The sequence below is a fragment of the Nipponia nippon genome, unplaced genomic scaffold, assembly GCF_047370975.1.
Source record: "Nipponia nippon isolate SJK-2023a ecotype South Korea unplaced genomic scaffold, ASM4737097v1 scaffold_3, whole genome shotgun sequence".
Lineage (NCBI taxonomy): Eukaryota > Metazoa > Chordata > Aves > Pelecaniformes > Threskiornithidae > Nipponia > Nipponia nippon.
In genome coordinates this window covers 121962939-121982193 of record NW_028262347.1, presented here as the reverse complement: position 1 = coordinate 121982193, position 19255 = coordinate 121962939, and the positions used below count along the sequence as shown (strand labels likewise).

Below are 19255 nucleotides of genomic sequence, written 5' to 3'. Positions count from 1 at the left end.
CACCTATAAGAGGAAGGGTAGTACTGGCATGGCCTAACTTAGAGTGTTTAAGGAGTGAGGTTTAGAGAGACAGGCGAACTTGAACCCCAGCCTGGGTTCTCTGATAACCTTGCTGGCTGCACAGGCACCTAAGTTAGGAATCTGGGCTCCTTAAGTGATAATCAAAAACCAAGACTGTCGTCATACTTTTCCCCTCCTAAATTAATTGAGCCATGTGGGAACAACTGAAATGAATGTATACTTAGCAGACTTGTATTTATCCATGTTTCGTTATCCTAAGGAATGTAAGTACTTCGTTCGTGGTTCCTCTCCAGGGGACCTCGTTGCCAGATAGAACGTGCTGGGGTAGGATCTGCTGCGTTTCACCAACCTTAGGCCAGAGAAGTCAACTTATTGCATCGTATTAACGTTAACATGTTGGGATTGGTTCTGCTGTTGTTTGGGGAGGTAGAAATGTGATTTGAAGTCCCTCTTTTGTGGAAGGTAAAGCTTCAAACTTCATTGTTTGTTGCTCTTTGAATTCCAGGGTGCACCGTTTAATTTGGACTGTATAGAGACTTAATGGTAAACCCCTAAGTTGGGTGCGCAGAGATTGGTTGCATTCGGTGTCTTAAAATGCACTGAGCAAAAGCTTTTGATGGGGAAGCAGGTGTTGACCGAACAAGCAGTTTATGCATGTACAATCCAGTATCTTTATCTAGTCTACCTAATGTTTTCTTCTTCTCCAGGAAAACTGGTGTCTTTTGAAGACTGTCAGATCTTGATGGTAGCAACCCACAGGAGTAGATTTTGAAGAGAGGATAATTTGCTTTGAACAGACATCTCGCAGTTGTCCCTCAGCTTAACTCATGCCAGGTGCAGTTTCAAAGTGATTTGAAAAGATAAAAAGAGAATTTTTCTTTTTTTTTTTTTTTCTTTTGAAGAAAAAGGGACCTAAATTATCTTGTACTTTACAAGTCACTTAACACCTGTAAAGTTAGTTTTTTAGGTACTTTCTAAGAAACACCCTAAGGTAGACACTTTTATTCTTTTTCAACTCAGTGATTTAGGATACAGTGCTAGGTTGAGAGTTTTCTTGAATTACAGAGAAATTTGAAATATGTTTCCAAGCACTGTTGTATTCCGAGGCTGTTAGTTTATTGATTTTTGGTTGGTTTGGGTTTTTTCTCTCTCCCCTCTCTGGGTGACAAATCTGAACAGAAGTTGACACAAATTCAAAATATCCTGAAGTAGTTAATATGAGCTCTGGATTTTTTGGTAGTCATATCCTGCTTGGCGTTTGATGTGATATTTTAGTATCACAGCTACCACAATGACAATATTTGAAATCAAAACCACAAAGGAAAGAGTGTAGAAGCTGTATTGTTGTGGGTTCGGGGTTTCTTCAGCATCTGCTTTAGTGAGGGACTCTGTGTAGAGAAAAAAGAAAGTGGGATGTTTAAAGTTTTGAATACCATGTCATTTCAGTTAAAATTAAGCATTTTTTTTGGATAGTTTGGTTCTGAGGAGTTGACCCACACCAACTGCAAATTCTGAATGTGTAGTACTGAAGAGTTGTAAAAATTTGTAATAAAACAATTGTGCAGAAGAGCATCGCAGTGTTAATGCGTTCTTTGGTGTCGCTGCAGCCAAGTTTCTGTCAAGCAGTGCTGTCGCTATCTTTAGAACTGGATAGGTGTGAGACATATTGCTGAAGCAAAGCTGGGCAAAAAAGAAACTCGTGGTTCTAACCCTGTCCTTTCTAATGGTTTACTAGCCGGTCCTTGGTAAAACTCATTATTTTTCTGTAAATTGTGAAAGGTACTATGAGAATTAATCTATGTTTTATAATACTCGGAGTGTGATCTATTTGCACTTGAATCCTTTTCACATTATAGATGTGTCCAGTTTCTAGCATATGGCTACAAAATCTGTCACTATTGAAATAAACAGAAACATGTTTAAAATGCTACTAGAGTGCAAAGAGGTTAATAATTATTTAAAAAAGGAAGAAAACTTATTACTATTAAGAGCGTGATTAGTGCTAAATACTTCTTAGATCTGACACCTGAAACTACGTGGCACAATGTGCTTTTCTCAGGTGAAGCTTTGTGCTCAATAAAAGTTAGACCAAGGGGTGTAGTGGGAGTTACAAGCCCTTTAAAATAGCTTTTCCGTATTTTGCAGTCAGTTCTACACTAGCGCTCGGTACTCATCTAGGCCACTGTTGAGCAGACTGCAAATTATGCTAAAGAGTATGTCAGATTGGGGCACTTTAAGCTTAGTTGTCTCATAAACAGCTTTGCAGCTCTAAGTTAAAAGTGTGGTGGTTTTGATTCCTACTCGGGTGGCTATCCTTTTCCTGGGTTTGTTCTAGTAGGCAATACAAACAGATTTAACCTAGGGTGGAATAAGTCATCTGTGTTTATCATCTGGCAGAGCTTTTCTGTAGCACCAACAAATAAAACGGAGTGAAATTGAGTAGACTGTTAGAAGATACACAGGCTATAACAAAGCTTGATGATGAGTTGGAATGTGCTTTTTAAGTAGTCTGTGGCTTTGAGAAATGAGCCCTGGTCCCTATGAATGCTTCATCAAAAAATGTCACATTTGAAAATCTGAAGTCTCTTGCCATTCATGACTTTTTCATAGTCAGATCCTGCACTACTTTTGTAACTAGGAGCGAGCGCTGCTTTTTCTGCTTCAAAGGACACACCTTAATCCAAAAGGCCATCAGTCTGTCGGTTTGAAAAGTCCGTCTGTGATCTCGCAAAACACAAACTTCTGTTGAACCTGTTGCTCTCGGCCATGTTGGTTCTGAACTAGTGTAACTCGCTTATTTCATTAGTGGAATGAAGGTAATGGATTTACACCAAGGAAGAGCTTAATCAGGTTCTTTCTGTATTCCTCTTACCTGAGTGATCAGCAGACCTGAGGTCTCTTTTCAGGCGGATGGGACCTACTACGGTAGTAGTTCTCCATGTGTATGAAGAAATATCTCTTTTCTGCCTGGAGACACAGCCTTCAGTACAGCGAGAGTTTGTGTTGTTGCTGTCACAAATTAAAACATCACACTGGAGATAAACTGATGGAAAGCTCTGCAGGAACCTGAAGGCATTAAATTTGAATCTTCCGTAGTGTTCAAGTGGTGGGTAGGTTACCACGGTGTCATCTTTATTGCAGCTGGAACAGAATTTACAGATCTGTTAAAGCAGTCCACATAAAATAAGCATTCTCTGTCACTACTGTGGACTAGCCACAGCATTTAACTAGGGCATTATTTTTACATGTGGGCCTACAATCGATGTGCTTTTTTCCTCTCCCCAGTGCAATATAGTGCTTGTTTTTCCTAGCTCTGTTTATGTAATGCCTTTAAATTTCTATGAAATTTAGCTTCTAACCAGAGTTTACTAAAGAAGATAAGTAGAAGAGGGACAAAAGTAAAAGAACTGTGGTTGTTACTGAGATTATATTTCCTTACATAATAGGAGATGGTCATAAAATAATTTAGGGTCTTACCCACTTCTGATTAAGTCATATGTTGGCGATCCAAAATCAGGTTGTGGAGATGCTATACAGTTATCAACAAACACCAGAAGATTTGGGTCGGTGGAATGAAGGCTGACTTGAGCAAAAAGAGTTTGGTTCAAGTCTACGTAATACGGGGACTGAAGGACAGGCTTGGAGAAGGAATCCGAGTCGTAGAATGACATGCTAATGTTATATTTTCCCACAGCGGTTATGTTCTGGATTATGTTATTTTGCGTTACGTAAATGACTTCTAAGGTTGAATTGTTTTCCATTTTGCATTTCGCAATAATCTGTATGCTCTTCTGACGAGTGATAATGTTGCCAGTTGCAGGGAGAGAGATGATGTTGGTGTAAGTGATGCTGTGACCATCATCCTGTAAAAGGAACCGTGATGTGCTCAGTTGTGATGGTGTGAGCAGTGCAGGTGAAAGCAATTGTACGAAAGTTACAAAGCTGCACAGCTATGCTTATCAGATGCTCAGGATACCTTTGAAATGTGAAACAGGTTGTAACCAAAAAAAACCATTATTGGCCCTCCTCCTGTTTTCTGTCAAAACACTGAACCAACCCATGCAGCAAAAAGCTTAAGGAATGCTGCATGGAGTGTGGAAAGTACCAAAGCTACGCTTCAGTCGCCCTTATCAAAACAATGCCGTGAGCTAGCTCTTGGGCATCTTCACATCTTAGGGGTTTTTCCCCTTTCCTTGTGACTCCAGGATAAGTGCCCGCTTTATCACTGGCAGAGAATGTTTAAATTCCATACCTAACATTGTGCTGCTTCCGATGACCTGGGTTGGAGAGGGAAGGAAACATTTGGGGTTAATTTGTGTGGATTCTCCTGGACTTCATGTGAAAGGCTCATTGATCATCAGGCTCTTAAAGAGGAAAAATGTTCTTTCTGCTTCAAGACTGGAAACATGCAATTGTTGATGAGCTAAGTGAAAGTAAATCTGCGGTTAGCTTATTCATGTGCTATTGAGAACTGCTTTTACAAGCTCTTGTCATTTGTAAGCTATGGTTAGCTTCACATAACTTTTTTCCCCTCCTTTACCTTTTTAGTTGTTCCACAGCTGGCTAATGGGAAGGAAAAGATCACTGCATCTGTGACAAGTGGTCTGCAAGATGGGTCATTCAGCTGTAGGTGACTTTCATCATACCCAAGGGAGGCCAGATAAGACTTGCTCAGAACAATTTTCATGCTGTCTGAAGAGCATGTAAGGAATGCTGCCATTGAAAGAGACATTTAAAAAAAAACACAGAACAAAAAACATTACCACAAACTGCTGCAGTTGTTTCTCAGTTGGTCTAGATCCTTGAACCTGGTGCATGGTTCTTGATTTGCTGGTCTGAAACGGCTCATGCGCATTTGAGGTCATGCAGAAGTCAGAACAAAATTTCGTGCTCGACTTCAAAAATGTTAGGTAAGCAAAACCATGTAAAACTCATGCTGAAAGTTTAATTTTAAACCCAGTAACGCAGAATGAATTGCAGCCTTTATAAAAGAGAGAAGGAATCAACGTGCTAGTGCAGAATGGTGGGTGAGGGAATTGATTTGTGGCAGACATCGAGGCTTTAGAGGCTTCTTTTCCACCCCAGTTAATGAGAAGATGGGCATGCAAACATATGGACCCAGTAAGGAAAATGGTCCAGCTCTGGGGGAAAGGAAATCACAACGCACTTAAACCCTGTTTGACTAACCAGTTCAGAGCATTTTCCTGAGTATCTCAGGGAACAAAAACATTTAAACTAACCAGTAAAAAAAAGTTTATCATTACCTCTCTAGGATGGTAACAATGCCTGCTTTGTCCCAGAGAAGGAAAACCTCAGATTTTCAGCGGTGCTGGCCAGAAAAACGACCAAAAAGTGAAAGAAGGCGCTCTCTGTCGCAGACGGGTCAGGTAATAACTTATGCTCTATAGGTGAGACTAACGTGGGATTTTTGTATGTGAAGAGTTAATGACTATCAATAAAAAGGCTTAAATCCTCAGCATCAATCATCAGTTCTTTTTGATATGTATAAGGGAAGGGAAGAATCATATATGAGAATAAGAAACAGCATCCTATTGATGTAGCAAGTGTACTTACTGGGCTCCTCAGGACCTGGCAGCTGAACACTGGTATACTGAGCAGAAAATCCTCTGTAGGAGTTGGCGTAGTCTGTAGACAGCACAACTGTCATAATATTTGAAGACGACTCAAATGTGGGCTGAGCACGACCACATGCTTTTCCTATTAATCCAGTGTTAGTGGTGAGGCCATCATAGACTGCTGTGAAGTCAAATTGGCAGTTTCTATCTAGTTCCAGGCTGTAGACGGAGAAAAAATACAGGGAAATCTGAGTATAGAGAGCATTGCTCATACTGGATAGAGGATCCAGTGCATATAAAGCGTCTGATGAATTCCAGTCAACTGAAATAAAAGAATGGATAATAAAAGAATGCATAAATAGACGTTATTAAAACCAAATAAAACATGGAAAACCCTCAAAGGCAAGAGATGCTTAATAAGAGTGTGATTCTGCTCCCACTGAAATAGAAAATGTTTTGCTATAGCTCTCAACAGAAGCTGGATCAGCTATGTTTTTATAGCTCTGATACTCTATGTATTGATTGCTGCTTATTTACTAAAAATAACCACATCTTCAAATACATTTTTTATATATATATAAAAATAATCCTGTATCTTAAAATAAAGAGCTTTTGAAGTGTAGGGTTGACTTATGCGGGTCTCTGAAAGCTCTTGTGTATGTCACCAGAGCAAAGCTCTTGCCCTTTTTATCAATCTGCATGAGAGCTTATCTGGGCGCTTGCAGCCCTTGATGAAAAGCACCAGCTGTGCTGTGCTGTGGTGGGTGGATACCTCCAGAACAACATCTCTGTCCCTGAACCAGCAGATGGACCCTGGCCAGGGCTGGTGAGAACATACACCACGCTGTGCAGCGTTCACTGTCGCAGCGGTCAAGGTAACAGATTTCCTACAGAATCCTGTATGTTCCATACTGAATTCTTCTACAGCATTCTTCAGTCTGAATATCTCAAGAATATGTTCTTGAAGATATTGCCCTTTGAATTCCCTTGCTCTTGAGGCTCTCTCCCATGCGCAGTGTCAACTGATGCAGGGAAAGCCAAAAAAGGGCTACCAGCCCACTACGTATGGGAGACCAACCCTGATAAAGAGCAGTATGGGTCAGGAAAGCGCATGCCAGTGTGGTTTCCTTATGCCAATGCATCCGTTAGCATTTAGACTTGGAAGTACTTAAGTGCCTGCTATGCTGTCTTCTTTGCCCAATGACCGGCCATACCGAGGAAGACATACTTTGTGTGATATTTGCTTTATTCTTCTTTTGACCTTCGGTTCTGAATTGCAATTACAGTGCATATGATGGCTTTAAACACGTTCCTTATGTAGCAAAAGCTTCTTTTATACTGATGGATTTAAATTCAGATCATTCAGGCTAGCTTAAAGTGGACCTACAACTCATGGCTCATCACCTGAAACGCTTTCTGCGTTTCACTGACGGGCACTGCAGTAGCTATAGGATAACATATAGTGATGTGGAACATGTTGCAATTACTCTATCCTAAGAGTCAGCAAAGCACGTTTGTTTTAAAAGCATATAGATGTTCTAAAAGTTTGAAAGCACTTCTGCGTCCTGTGTTTAAAGTAATGCCTTTAAACAGAATGCAAAAAAAGTAAATAGAACATTAGGGCATTTACTCACAACAAATCCTGGAACTGTAAGTTTATCTTTGAGCCTTTTGCTGTTTCTATGTGCCAGACGCAGTACATAAATGCAGGGTAAGGCGCTGGGTAGTTGGGGCTGGTGAATGTCCCATTGGGACCAGTTAATTGTCCCCCACAATTTTCAGTTTCTGAAAAGAAGAGTAGATATATTGGTAACATAATAGTATATATAATGAGCCATAAAAAATAAAGATCTAAAGTTATGTAACTAGCAGAGTTGTTTCTTTGGGAGTCCCTTCTTTTGGAAATTATTGGAGGTACTAAAGACAGAACTTCTATAGAGAATTTCAGGTCAGGTGGATGTTATAAAATGAAGCCCGTTGTCACTATGGTATACCTGCGAGGCGCGGTGTAATGGCATCTGAGATGGCTGTAGATGAGTTAGCTTTGATACTGTGAGCAATTAGCTATATCTACATTTTGGGTAAATTAGGTGCCATCTTGAAAAACTGGCAATGAAGATGCCATACCAGCCAAAAGAAGCCCCGAGACACTTTATATTAGAGAAATCTATGAGGCCTTGGTCATGATCTATATGGAAGTGCAAAATCTTCAAGTTTGAGAGATATTTAACTTGATAGACAAAGGCAAAATAAAATCATCAGTAGAAACCTCAGAAAGACGAATATAGACTAGAAATAGGGCGCAATTTTTCAGCAGCAAAGTTAAACACTGGAGCAGCATAAACTAGGATGTGGTAACTACTCTGTAAAACTGAAGCTTTTAAGAGCGTAATACCCTGCCACTCAGATCAGCAGAAGGAAAGGAACTGATCGCAAGCTAAGGCTGATTTTGTCCAAGCTGTTCTTACCTTTTAAGGAAAAAAAAAAAATAAGGAGCTTGTTGAATAAAAACCCTTACTGACTTCTGTGACCTGTGCTCGGCAGGACTAGATGGTCGTATTCTCTTTCTGGGTAAATGCTATAATATTCGCAAACTGAGCAAATTTATTAGAAGCCTGTAAGTAAAAGTAGAGTCCCATTATACCGCCTTTGCAATCATCTTTCTGAGCAAAATTGCACTTTTTAGGCTCTCCAGCAAGCGCATTATTGTTTCGCTGCCTCCTTCCTGCCACTGATTTTCCCCCACACCATCCTCTAAGGGCTGAAGAGCTGAGTGAGACTAATTAAAGATTCCGTTAATAGTCTCTAATTGCTGTCCTAAACTTTCCCTTAATGGGAAAGTTTTCCTTAATGGGAAAGTTTCTTTTAATGGTGCAATTGAAATGGTAGTATTTAATGGCTGCATTAAGTGCCAACTTACTTGTTTCTGGTGAAAAGAAGTAGTAGAAGACAAAGAAGTTTCTTGTGAAAGCCACGGAGTTTGTTGTTATGAGAAAAGTTAAACTGTCTGAAGACGATTCAAGTACTGGAACTGCATCGGTGTTGTTACATACTTGTCCAAGAAGACGCGAATTAATTGAGGGACCATCATATATTTTAATGCTTTCTGTTTCACAGCTTGAAGAAGGAGCAAATCTATTGAAAAAACACAGTGAGAACTACCTAAGCTCGCTGACAGATATACAGGCTCTTTGGAGTCCACAACACAGATTCAATACAGAGAAATATTTGGAGGCAATATTTTTCTGTGCTGTATTCTCATAGAATGAAACCAAAAGCATCTGTAGCAAGTACTTACTTAAAATAGGAGAAGATGACCCTGATTGTTTGATTTACATTCCTCTGGATTTGCCAGACGCAGTTTGCATTTGCGTTTAGTTCAATCCGTAATGCTTTGTTGAGGTCATGAAGCGAAGAACCACAGCGAGGTACGCCTCCTGAAGAACGGCAACAACAAAAACCAGCTTGCCAGGATCTCTCTCAAGTTTTCCCTTGCGATAATGTTTCATTCTCCACTATACAAAAACTCTGGGACGGTCCATCATGGAACAGACATGCAAAATAATGTACTTTTTTTTTTTTTTTCATTTATATTACTGCAGTTTATGAAAGAACCAAATAGTAAAAGAATATTAGAAAATACTTTTTATCCTCATTTTTCTAGTAGCAGAGAAAAGGGGAGTTAGGGCAACACACATCACAGATGAAGTCAATGGAAATGCCAAGTGACACAGGACACCTCAGCAACTCTCTTCTGCAAGGTTGGCCACCACAAGCCCCTCCGGTCTCCTGTCTTCCCCCTACCCTGAGTTCCTGAAGATCATTGAATCCAGTTCTGAGGTTCAGCCCTTGACTTAAAAGCATTTGGGAACCTGTGCTCAGGGAATCAGAAAGGCTTTTCAGATTTGCGCTTCTAAATGACTGTCTGTGGGATTCCTGGGTATTTACTGCTGCACGCAACTCTGATCCTCCATCTCTACAAGGGTGCTGCTAAACAGGAAAAGCTTCAGAGAATGGCAATGAAGATAAAACATTTAGAATAGCTTCCAAGCAAGTAATAAGCTTCAAGACTGAAGCATTTCAGGTCAGAAAAGAGATACCTAGCAGGGAAAGGAGGTGCTAGAGGTCTGTAAATTCATGAAGAGGGTTAATAAGAGAGATTCTCTTCCAATACAGTAATGCAGTGGAATGAAACCAGTAAGTGGTGGTTTTGAAGCAAAAGGAACTGGCTCTTTGCATGTGGATCTTTGTTGCAAGGTGATGTGGATGGTAAAAGTAAAACATAAAATATGTCAAATCCATGAAAGAAAAAGCCTTTAGTAACTACTAAACACAAAGACAGCGCCTCCTCTCTGTTTCAGAAGTCCTGAACCATGTTGGTTGGTGACTGGGAGAGTATTCTGGGGAAGTATTATGCACACTTGTATCGTATTCTTGCCTGAGCATCCTCTCTTGACTGTTACTGGGTTCAGGATGCGGGGCTAGCTGGACTTCGACTCAGTTCTCTTTTGAAAAAACAGAAATCGAACGATTGACATCACTAACATCACTTAATAAGTTATGAAGTAGTTGCAGTAATGGCCGTTGTATAGGAAACTTTAGAAAAAGTTTATAATTCAGTTTGAGCGTAAGATCTCCTTACTACTTTAATATTAATCTAAAATTAATGGTCTAAAACAGCAGAAGGAATTTCCTATACCGTGTATGCAGTCCCAGATGAAAAGGTCAGGCTTTCTGATGAACTCCAGAGGAAAAAGAAAGGTTTAGGAGAGACCTTTCTTGTCACGTAGGAAACCTGCCAACTGTAAGGGCGTTACAAGGTCGGCTTTGCCCTCCCCTCCTTCTGCATCGCTCTGGACCGTTCTGTAGCCGGGCACCACTAGAGCAGCTCTGCAGCAATAATTCGTTATCCTACAGTAGCTCCCCACCATTCATCAGGTAAATCGCTGACTGGAGCACAGAATGGTGATCCCAAATTGCGCAACGAATGACTATCTATTGCTTCTGGTTGAACAAAGGAAAAATGAGCAAATCTCTTTTAAAAAGCAACCGTTTCCCAATTAAGTCACTTTATTCCTGTTACTCCAATACAGTATTAATTTATAAATGCAAACGTCCATTCCAGAGTAAAATATGTTCAAAATCTAGTTCTTAAGTTAAAAATTTGCCATAGGGAGTCATATATCGCAATTTTTTTTTGTTATTTACCATTGTTAACACTTGGTGGCACATTCGGGTGTTACTATTGTGCAGCAGTACATTAACATAAGATGCACTTTTAGAGATACGTTTAACATTTTACCCTTCAATTGCTTACAAAATAGCTATTGTGCAAAAATTAATTACATTTCACAGATGAAAAAGAAGACTAGATTTCCATACCCGTGGATTCTATTGAGTTGTCTTCAGCGAGAGCTAGAGCAGCTACGAGATGCAGGAGGAGGAACTGTCTGAGCGCCTGCATTTTGATGGCAGCTGGGGAGGTTAGGCTTTTCTAACTTTTATACCTCCCGCTATTTCATAATCGTCTTGTATTACATCGTATCACGAAGGGAAGGCTTAATCTCTCACTTATTGTTTCTTTTTAACAGATATAAATGAGAAAGTAACAGGTGTGCCCATTTTTTTAATATGTACTGCATGGAGAAAGTTTAACTGTGCTTTTGTCAGCTCTCCTGGGTTCAAAGCACATTTTCCGTTTGATTTCGTTGAGGGTCTGTTCGGGTGTGTTGACATGAGCAGGAACGTTCTGGAAGGGACTGACAGACTCCCTTGGGAGACACGTTCAGCAGTTTGCTCTTAGCACTGGTCAGCATGATCTTTGGTTTTTCCCACCTTCATTTTGACACCTACCCCTTCAGGTTATACTGGGCAAATCCTTCCCTGTTCTTGCTGAGGATTCCTCAGGTTGTAAAGCGCGACTACCACAGTGGAGTTGTCACGAGTAATAATTTCCTATTGCTGAAACATTCGTGGATGAACAAGGCCAGATTCACGTTAGTCACAGATTTAAAAGAAGATTGCACCGCAACCACTTTGCAGATAAAACTTTCTTAGTCCCACAGTAGAAGCTACAAAGAAAAAGGAATCAGCCTTTCCTTCCCGAGGTAAGGAGAGAAGCACAGTCCCAAGACCCTCAATTCCTTCTAGCATGAGTCGAATGAGTATCTGTTCCCATATATTTACGCTACTTTGTCTGTTTCCATAAGGACCAAAGCTCTTGAAATCCAGAGTATTTCCTCCTGCAGCGGCGGATACCCAATCTTTAAAGCTTCTAGAGGCTGTGATAGTGCCAGTGCCACAGATGTGCTGTTACCCTGACCTTGCTGCGGCGCGGTACCTGCATGGTGTGTGAACAGCCAGGGCTCACACGAGGGCCTGGCTGTGTGGTTCTTTCCAATACAGAGAGCTGGTATCCCACAGCTGTGCAAACATGTGTGCTTTCAAGTTTACTAGAAAAGTCAAATTGCAATGCAGACCTTCTCGAAACACATCCAGGTACTTTCATAAAGACAATTTTTTTTGTACAAAATCATTTTTTTTCTTTTATAAACAAACTGCAGTATGATGCATCTGTAATGATCCTATATTTCTAATCTCAGACCTATGCCTTCTTTAAAAGAAATCTGATTTTTAGCTCACTTTAAGAATTTTGAATGCAACTCTCTCTTCATCGTGACAACATGCTTATACTGCCTTTAAACATGGAGGCATTGAATACATGTATAAAGATGTTGCATTGCATTTGAATTCCCTTTAGCTTCTGGAAATGTTACATTTGCATTTACTCTGTATAGCCTTTCATTTCTTAAGCCCACACACATACTTGCAAGGAATTTTCAAATGCTAACATCCATTTTGTATGCATTTAATGCGTGAACTTGTGTGTGGAGCCCTGCCAATCAATGCTGTGTCCATCAGAACCAAGAAAAAAAACGCCTATGGCAATGATAGCCTGGTGATTTACTCTGGTAGTTACAGGTTGGTAGTCAAACTGTTTGAATTACTTGTATAAGAATGATTAGGAAATTTTCTTGCGCTGGAGTTGATATTAAGGGACTGGACCCCTAAGTAGTGGCCCAGTGTTTCTGAAGGGCTGTGCCGGTGCTGGCTGGCAGCTACACCTGCAGGTCTCTAGGCAGCTGGGTTGCCGCTCCACGTACTCACAGCACAAATCTGAGTGTTCAAACTGTTTTCAAATCTTGTGTGTTAAGCCCATGCTCAGATAGTGTGATGTGTTCAGATGTCGGGTGATGCCAAAATATTAATGGCCCACTTTGAATTCCCTCTCCTACCTGAAAAGAAAATGTCCAACAAGTCTTCCTGGAAGTCCTTTAAGATGAGAATGACTGTAGGAAAGGTGTTTTAAAATAGCAGATCCTCAGAACGAATTAGTGTGTATTTTAGTACAAAGGAACAAGGATTCAGCTGTTGTAACGCTGTTACTTAAAGGCACTTTCTCTCACTGCCTGCAGCCGAGTGAAGTAGCAGGGAAAATGTGATTGATTTCAAGCACTTCAGATCATTACCTGTGAGAAGCAGAGCAGCAGGGTTACGAGCGTGATGGAGTTTTGTATGAACTAAGTATGATGAGGAACTACTCTGGCTCAGGACGGGCATTATGGTGCTGTAGGACGAGGACTGGGGCAGCGAGGCTGCTCAGCCATTGCCAGGCTTCACCACCGGGTAAGAGATTTGATCTGGAGCCCTCATGGGAGATCTGCATGATTTTGGCATTTGAGAGCTGGCTAAGTTATTCATGGAGAAGCTAAGGTTCAGAATGACTCCAATGCCTTTTTTTGACGGGCTGAAGCAGAAGGAGAAGTTGCTGAAAAAAGTGGATTTTTTTGTCTTGTGTGGCTCAGCCTCTAGACACTAAGCATCCTTATTCAATACAGAGCATCTCATTATGGGTTTGAGTAATCCGCACATACTTGCCATATGGAAACTGAGTATTCGCCTTAAAGGTGCTTTTCACAGGCCAAGTTCACCAGGTTATCAAAACTTAATCCATCTCTTTCCCTGAGATGACTGCTGCGTTCCTGTACAATTCTGCAGTCGACAAGATATTTTTCTCTATTATGAACTGAAAATTATTAATTTCCATTTTTTTTTTCACTAAGTCATTCCAAATAGGACAATTGAAATTATATTATTGAACAGATATTGTGAGAAAAAGGATGAAGCAAATGCTTTAATGAGGTATATTTAGATGTAAAATTTTTTATAGTTCTAATCTCCAGAAATAAAAACAGGCATATGGAAAGATTGTAGTAGTTTATAGGTATTGCAGGATTATATCTTAGTACATGTACAATATTTTTTCCAAATATTTTTGAGTTCCGATTTAAGATAATTGCTCAGACATTATTCATTACAAGGGATGCTTATCTTTTGATTTATGTCTCTTCTTGAGCTCAGAAAGCAACAGCTGTGACATGCGCATCTGTAAGGCAGGTTAATCTTCCTTAAATGCTCAGTGTTTGAGCTATTTGGTACAAAGGGGAGAACTGGAAGAACTGTGAGAGGGAAACAAAGTCTTGATGAGGAAAATCAGCCAGCTGATCCAATTACTCTTTGTCACTGAGAGTATTTACTGAAGTTTAGGCTTTTAGAAATCTGGAATACAGATCCAAAAGATCTGAAATTAAGGAACACAAGTACAGTTAAGATTAAAATACCTTTAGATTACACCCCCTAGTATAATGTATTTTTAGAAATTAGTAGCAGATGTGCTACTAATCTACATCTAAAGTGTACTAAAGTGATCAACGTAATGTTATGGTTAGAAGCAGCGTTATTGGGGCTGTTATTAATTGGAGGTGATAATAATAATAATGACTTTGTCATTTATGCTTCTTTTGCCTCTTCTCATGTAGCCCTGGTAGCGTTGGGAAAAATAATTGTATCTGTTGCATGCTAATACTTTGCACTGTAGGCAAACTCTTGGGTATATGGGAGCTCTGAACTTGAACTGGGCAATCCTCTTGCCTGGTGAGTAGTAGTTCCCACAGGTTGGGTCCCTTACACACCTGAGAAAAGACAAAGGAAAAAATCCACATATAATTGTCATACAAAAATTGTGACATGATCACTAAGCCCATTTGTTTCATTGGTTACAAGAAACTTTCCTTCAGAAATTTCTAACTGTGATATTAATCACAATTCATGGCGCAGAACTGAACACTGCTTCTTGCAAGTGGGTAACTCAAATATGTTTCAGGACCGTGTATCTTTGGTGCATGTGTTTGTTGTTGTCCATATAAAGCCAATCACGTGAGGAGTTATTTTGAAAAGGTTGTTCAGATATTTTCCTTACCCTCTTCTGACTAAATCAGATGCCATAGTCGTAAAGTCATGAGGGTTTGGAGAGACCACACATGTGTCTGTAAATAGGACCAGATTTGGCTCTGTGCTGTAGAGGGTAGCATGAACAAACAAATCCTGGTTTGGCTGAACATAGTATGGTGAAGCTCTCACCAAATTTGAAAAAGGTGGTGAATCATAAAAGGCAAACTTGACAATAAATCATCTAGACGGAGTTTCCTGGTATGGAGACTCTGTAACGCTGGCTATCATTTGGGCACCAGTATTCCTGTGTGTTTTGCAGTCAAGGCTTGGCAAGAGAATGTGTATTTCTGCTGTAGAAGTTGCCAGAAATGAATCCTTCCACTTTGTTGGAATAGGTCATGGGTTGATGAGCTATGAGTTTAGAGCTGCAAAGTATGGTGATAGTTTCAAACCCATATGTTCCTACCAGCCTTCTTGTGCCACAGCCCTTGTATGGCATGTGAAACATGGCATGGGAGTCGATCCCAGGCCTGCATCGGGGGTTGCTCAGGTGTCTGTTCCCTGCACGGTAGACCTCTGGCATTGGCGTAGGGTCTTCTGGTGGTCACTGCTATGAAAATTCCCTTCCCTAACTCTTATATCAATCAGTCTTTAAAGGGTGAAAGTGTATTAATTTTGTTAATGTATATTAGTTCACATTATAAAGTGTAATGTGATTTGATAGTGGAATTTTACTGGAGACTCCGGTATTGTTTATGCTTAATTAAAACAAACTAAGGGACATCCCGGCCCTGGAAAGAAGGACTTTGCTTAATGGAAGGTTAGAGCTGTCCATGAAGGGTTTCCCAGGACAGCCAAGATAACGCCGGCATCCCAGCCCCTCTCACATGTCTTTGAAACCCCCCCAGCATCATCTGGTGTCATAGGTCAGTAACTCCAGCAAGACTGACTCCAGGGACGTCTGCATCAATAGGCAGCAAGACTGCTGCAGAAATAAAGTTGTTTGTTTTGCAAAGTTTTAACTGTGATTAGTAATCGGTAGCGTGGGTGTGAGTAACTAGTCAAATCGTGTTGTACCTGAACGTTTTAAGGGTGTAAGAACCCAGTGTAGAACCACGTTCAGGGTGCCGCGGTTTGGCTGGGACACCTCATGTGCGTGAATAAATATTTACCCTTGTAATTTTATACTTTGCATCCCAGGCCTCCTCGGTCCGCACAGGCCAGTTAGGAATCTTTGTAACATCACCCGTGTGTATTTAGGCAGATAAGTAAGGTTTGCTGGAGAAGAAGGAATTTAATGTTAATAAACCATATGTAAGCATAGAGTAAAATGCAGCACGTATTAAATACTAGTGTGTTTTGCAAATGCAAAGGTGGGCCTTGCTGCCGTACCTGGAAATAGCAGCAGAGGAGAGGAGAGGAAATGAATTTCTCTTTCTTTGATGGCGTACCATTAAAAGCTCGTTTTTCCCTCCTACAACTAACCCCGAGGTTACACAAGTCAGCGCTGTCTGTCCGTTCTTTCCCGGGAAGAAGGTGAGCTCGCCATGATAACCAGCTCTTTCTTTGCCTGCGAGCCCTCCAGAGCGCACGGGCCCTGACTGGCCAGCAGCCTGGTGGGCTATGGGCAGATGTTTTAAATGTGTTTTTTCCGTAAATGGTGCAGACATAGGCCAGCTCATCCCCTTAATGCTTACCCACTGAGGATGGTTCAGTTGCCAGCCGCTGTATCAGCGGTGTGCGGTCCTTGGGTGAGCCGTGGCATCCCCACGCTCTCTGCCTGCTCCCAGCCTCTCCAGCTTCCCCCTTTCTTCTGCACTGAGATACCCCCTGCCATGAAACTGCCAGGCTTTCCCAGCTCGCATCTCTCACCCAGCCTGTACTGCTCTTGGGAAGAGAAGTCATTAAAAAGAAGAAAGAGTGAGAATGCCTTACCTGGGCTTATAGGTGCTGGGTCTGTTTTTGGATGGGCTTTTAATGCAAAAGAAATAAAAAAAAAAAGAAAATGTGTGCTTTTATGTAATAAATTAATATACATTGTAATCAGCTGAATGCATTAAGATTAGCAAATGTTAGTAGCAACAGTTCTGAGGAATAGAGGTGTCATGGACAGAGGGCTTGTATCAAGGAAAGCTTACAGGCTTGAACACTAAAGGTGATATATTCCTAGCATTAACAAGAACAAGATTTAATTCTGTTTATCCCTTTGTGTAGGCAGATAGTCCCATGCTCAAATGCATGCTTTGCGCCTGAAATTCAGTTTCCTATATGTTGTCAACACAAGCATGGATGTTTTATTGCTGCAGCTGAGTGCTCTTTACCAATGTGTAGCTGCTAGGGCCAGACTTTAAAAGAAAACCTTAGTCTGCTATCTAAGCGTCCGAGGCAGAATATTTTCAATTAATGAGCAGAACTTGCAATTCATATTTTTCAAATGATAAATCCCATTGTAGAAAACTTTATCTAAGGTTCAAACCAGATACCACTGAATATGTCAGAAAGATTTCCACAGACTCAAATTCCAGTGGGGAAGCAACTTTGGAACGTGCAGGGAGGCTGATGTTCTAGGATTGAGATGATTTAGAGCAAATCTGAATTTATATTGGTGTAGTGTGTCTGCCCCAGCGGTTGCCCCTTCCCTAGTGCCTCGATTTGTATGGAAGCCAAAGGAATTATCCCTGGAGTTAATTACTAGATCCATGAGATTATGCACGCAGTGGAGACAGGGAGCCACGCCAACACAAAATCAGATCACGACTTTGACAGATAGCTAAGGAGTTAAACCAGAGTAACGCTGCATTACTTACAAGTGGTAATGGCTGCTGCTTCAGGAGTCGGAGAGACTGATAGAGCGGATGAGTTTGTTACTGTGAGAAGGGAAAATATGAAATTAAACATTGTCCATGCTTTAAATACGTTCATGACTCATGAAAAATAGTAAACTGGTCACCATGGTTCAATAAGTGACCAGAAATAAATACCTGGTGTTTCAGCCGTCGTGGGCTCGGTTGGGACTGTCAAAGAGAAAGTAAAAGCCGTGCTTCAGTAACTGTTCCGTTATTGCATGAGCAAAGCAAGGACTTCAATGGGGAGGGAATCAGTAGTTTACTCGCAGGATCAAGCATTAGACCAATTCCGCCAAAGCCAAAGTCATACATACCTGCTGCTTCAGGTGTCGTGTTTTCTGCAGGGGCTGATCCGAGACAGGAGAGAAAACAAAACTGCAGGTTAGCCGTGGTCCCAGCACCGGGCAGGCATGAGGTACCACAGGAGACCTGCAGGTCTCATTCGAGCGCCCGGGAGACGCTGCTGCTGCCCAGGGCAGGCATTGGCAAAGTCTGCCCGGAGCGTGAGCAGCCTCGGTGGGAGGAAAAGACATCCCCATGCAGGCTGCCTCTGCCATCGCCTCCAGCAGGCTTCTGACCCGCTGCATAAAGGGCCCTGGAAACCTGGGGGATATTTGCTAAACAGCAGTTTGGGTGCTGGGGGATAATGAGATAAAGCTATGGTTTATAATGTGCGCTGCACTGATTTGGTGAGGTCCATGCTGCTGCCTCGGCGGGCGTTAAACCTGGCTGTTCCCACGGGAAGCATGGCCCGGTTTGTGCAGCGATGGGGATGCAGCTTTGGGAAGAGCAGGAAGGCTGGCTTTCTTGGAGTGGGATGATCAAGTGCAAATCTGAATTTATGTTGGTGTAGCATGTCTGCCCTAAAGACTGCCCCTTGCCTAGTGCTTTCACCAGTGCAGGTATTTCTCCTGTACTGATACCAAGCCCCTTTCCCTCCTGCGTTCTGTATGGAAGCTGAGTGAAAGGCGACTGGGATTATCCCTGAAGCTAATGGTTCAGTCCACGAGGTTATACACACAGTGGTGACAGGGAGTCAGTTGATATATGATCACAACGTGGGCAGACAACTAAGCATGTGAACCAAAGTAGCACTGTATTACTTACAAGTGGTAACATCTGCTGGTTCAGGAGTAGGAGAGACTGTTACTGTGAGAAAGAAAAGATGAAATTAAATATTGTCTGCATTTTAAATATGCATTTTTGCCCTGAGACCCATAGCAGCAACCTCAGCTGCTTGCAATATCACATGAAGCCGTGTGAGTAACTGGGAAGCACTTGGCTGCACATCTGAACGTAGCCGGCATATCGCTGCGTTCGGCTGTGAACATACACCCTGCAGTAACACAGCCGGAGCGATGGTGTGCATCACCACTGGAAAACCCTACAGCGAGAGCCTGAGCTTGGGAAGGGAAACAAATAATGCAGCTGGACAGGCACAGCCCTGGCAGCCAGCGTTGCCTTGCCGGGAAGGCAGGTAGTCCCTTAAAACCTGAATTGACACTGAAAATGTGGGTGCCT

At 41.5% G+C, this 19255-nt stretch overlaps 2 protein-coding genes across 2 annotated transcripts in view; both read right to left on the bottom strand.

Annotated features, from left to right (window-relative positions):
* Positions 1-9: 9 nt before the first annotated feature.
* Positions 10-11061, bottom strand: LOC148054884 (CUB and zona pellucida-like domain-containing protein 1). Its single transcript, XM_087767770.1, has 9 exons — positions 10980-11061; positions 8896-9031; positions 8518-8732; positions 7232-7382; positions 5596-5816; positions 4562-4734; positions 3499-3884; positions 2894-3162; positions 10-1409 (listed from the first exon to the last, which is right to left on the bottom strand). The coding sequence occupies exons 1-9, from the start codon at positions 11059-11061 to the stop codon at positions 1234-1236; spliced, it is 1809 nt and encodes a 602-aa protein (XP_087623896.1). The 3' UTR covers positions 10-1233.
* A 3079-nt stretch (positions 11062-14140) lies between these two features.
* Positions 14141-19255, bottom strand: part of LOC104022115 (scavenger receptor cysteine-rich domain-containing protein DMBT1) — a 78836-nt gene continuing 73721 nt past the window's right edge. Inside the window, 7 exon segments of the mRNA XM_087766051.1 lie at positions 14141-14629; positions 16061-16166; positions 16824-16859; positions 17696-17755; positions 17870-17902; positions 18049-18081; positions 18842-18883. Coding sequence (XP_087622177.1) covers positions 14410-14629; positions 16061-16166; positions 16824-16859; positions 17696-17755; positions 17870-17902; positions 18049-18081; positions 18842-18883 — 530 coding nt within the window. The 3' untranslated portion in view covers positions 14141-14409.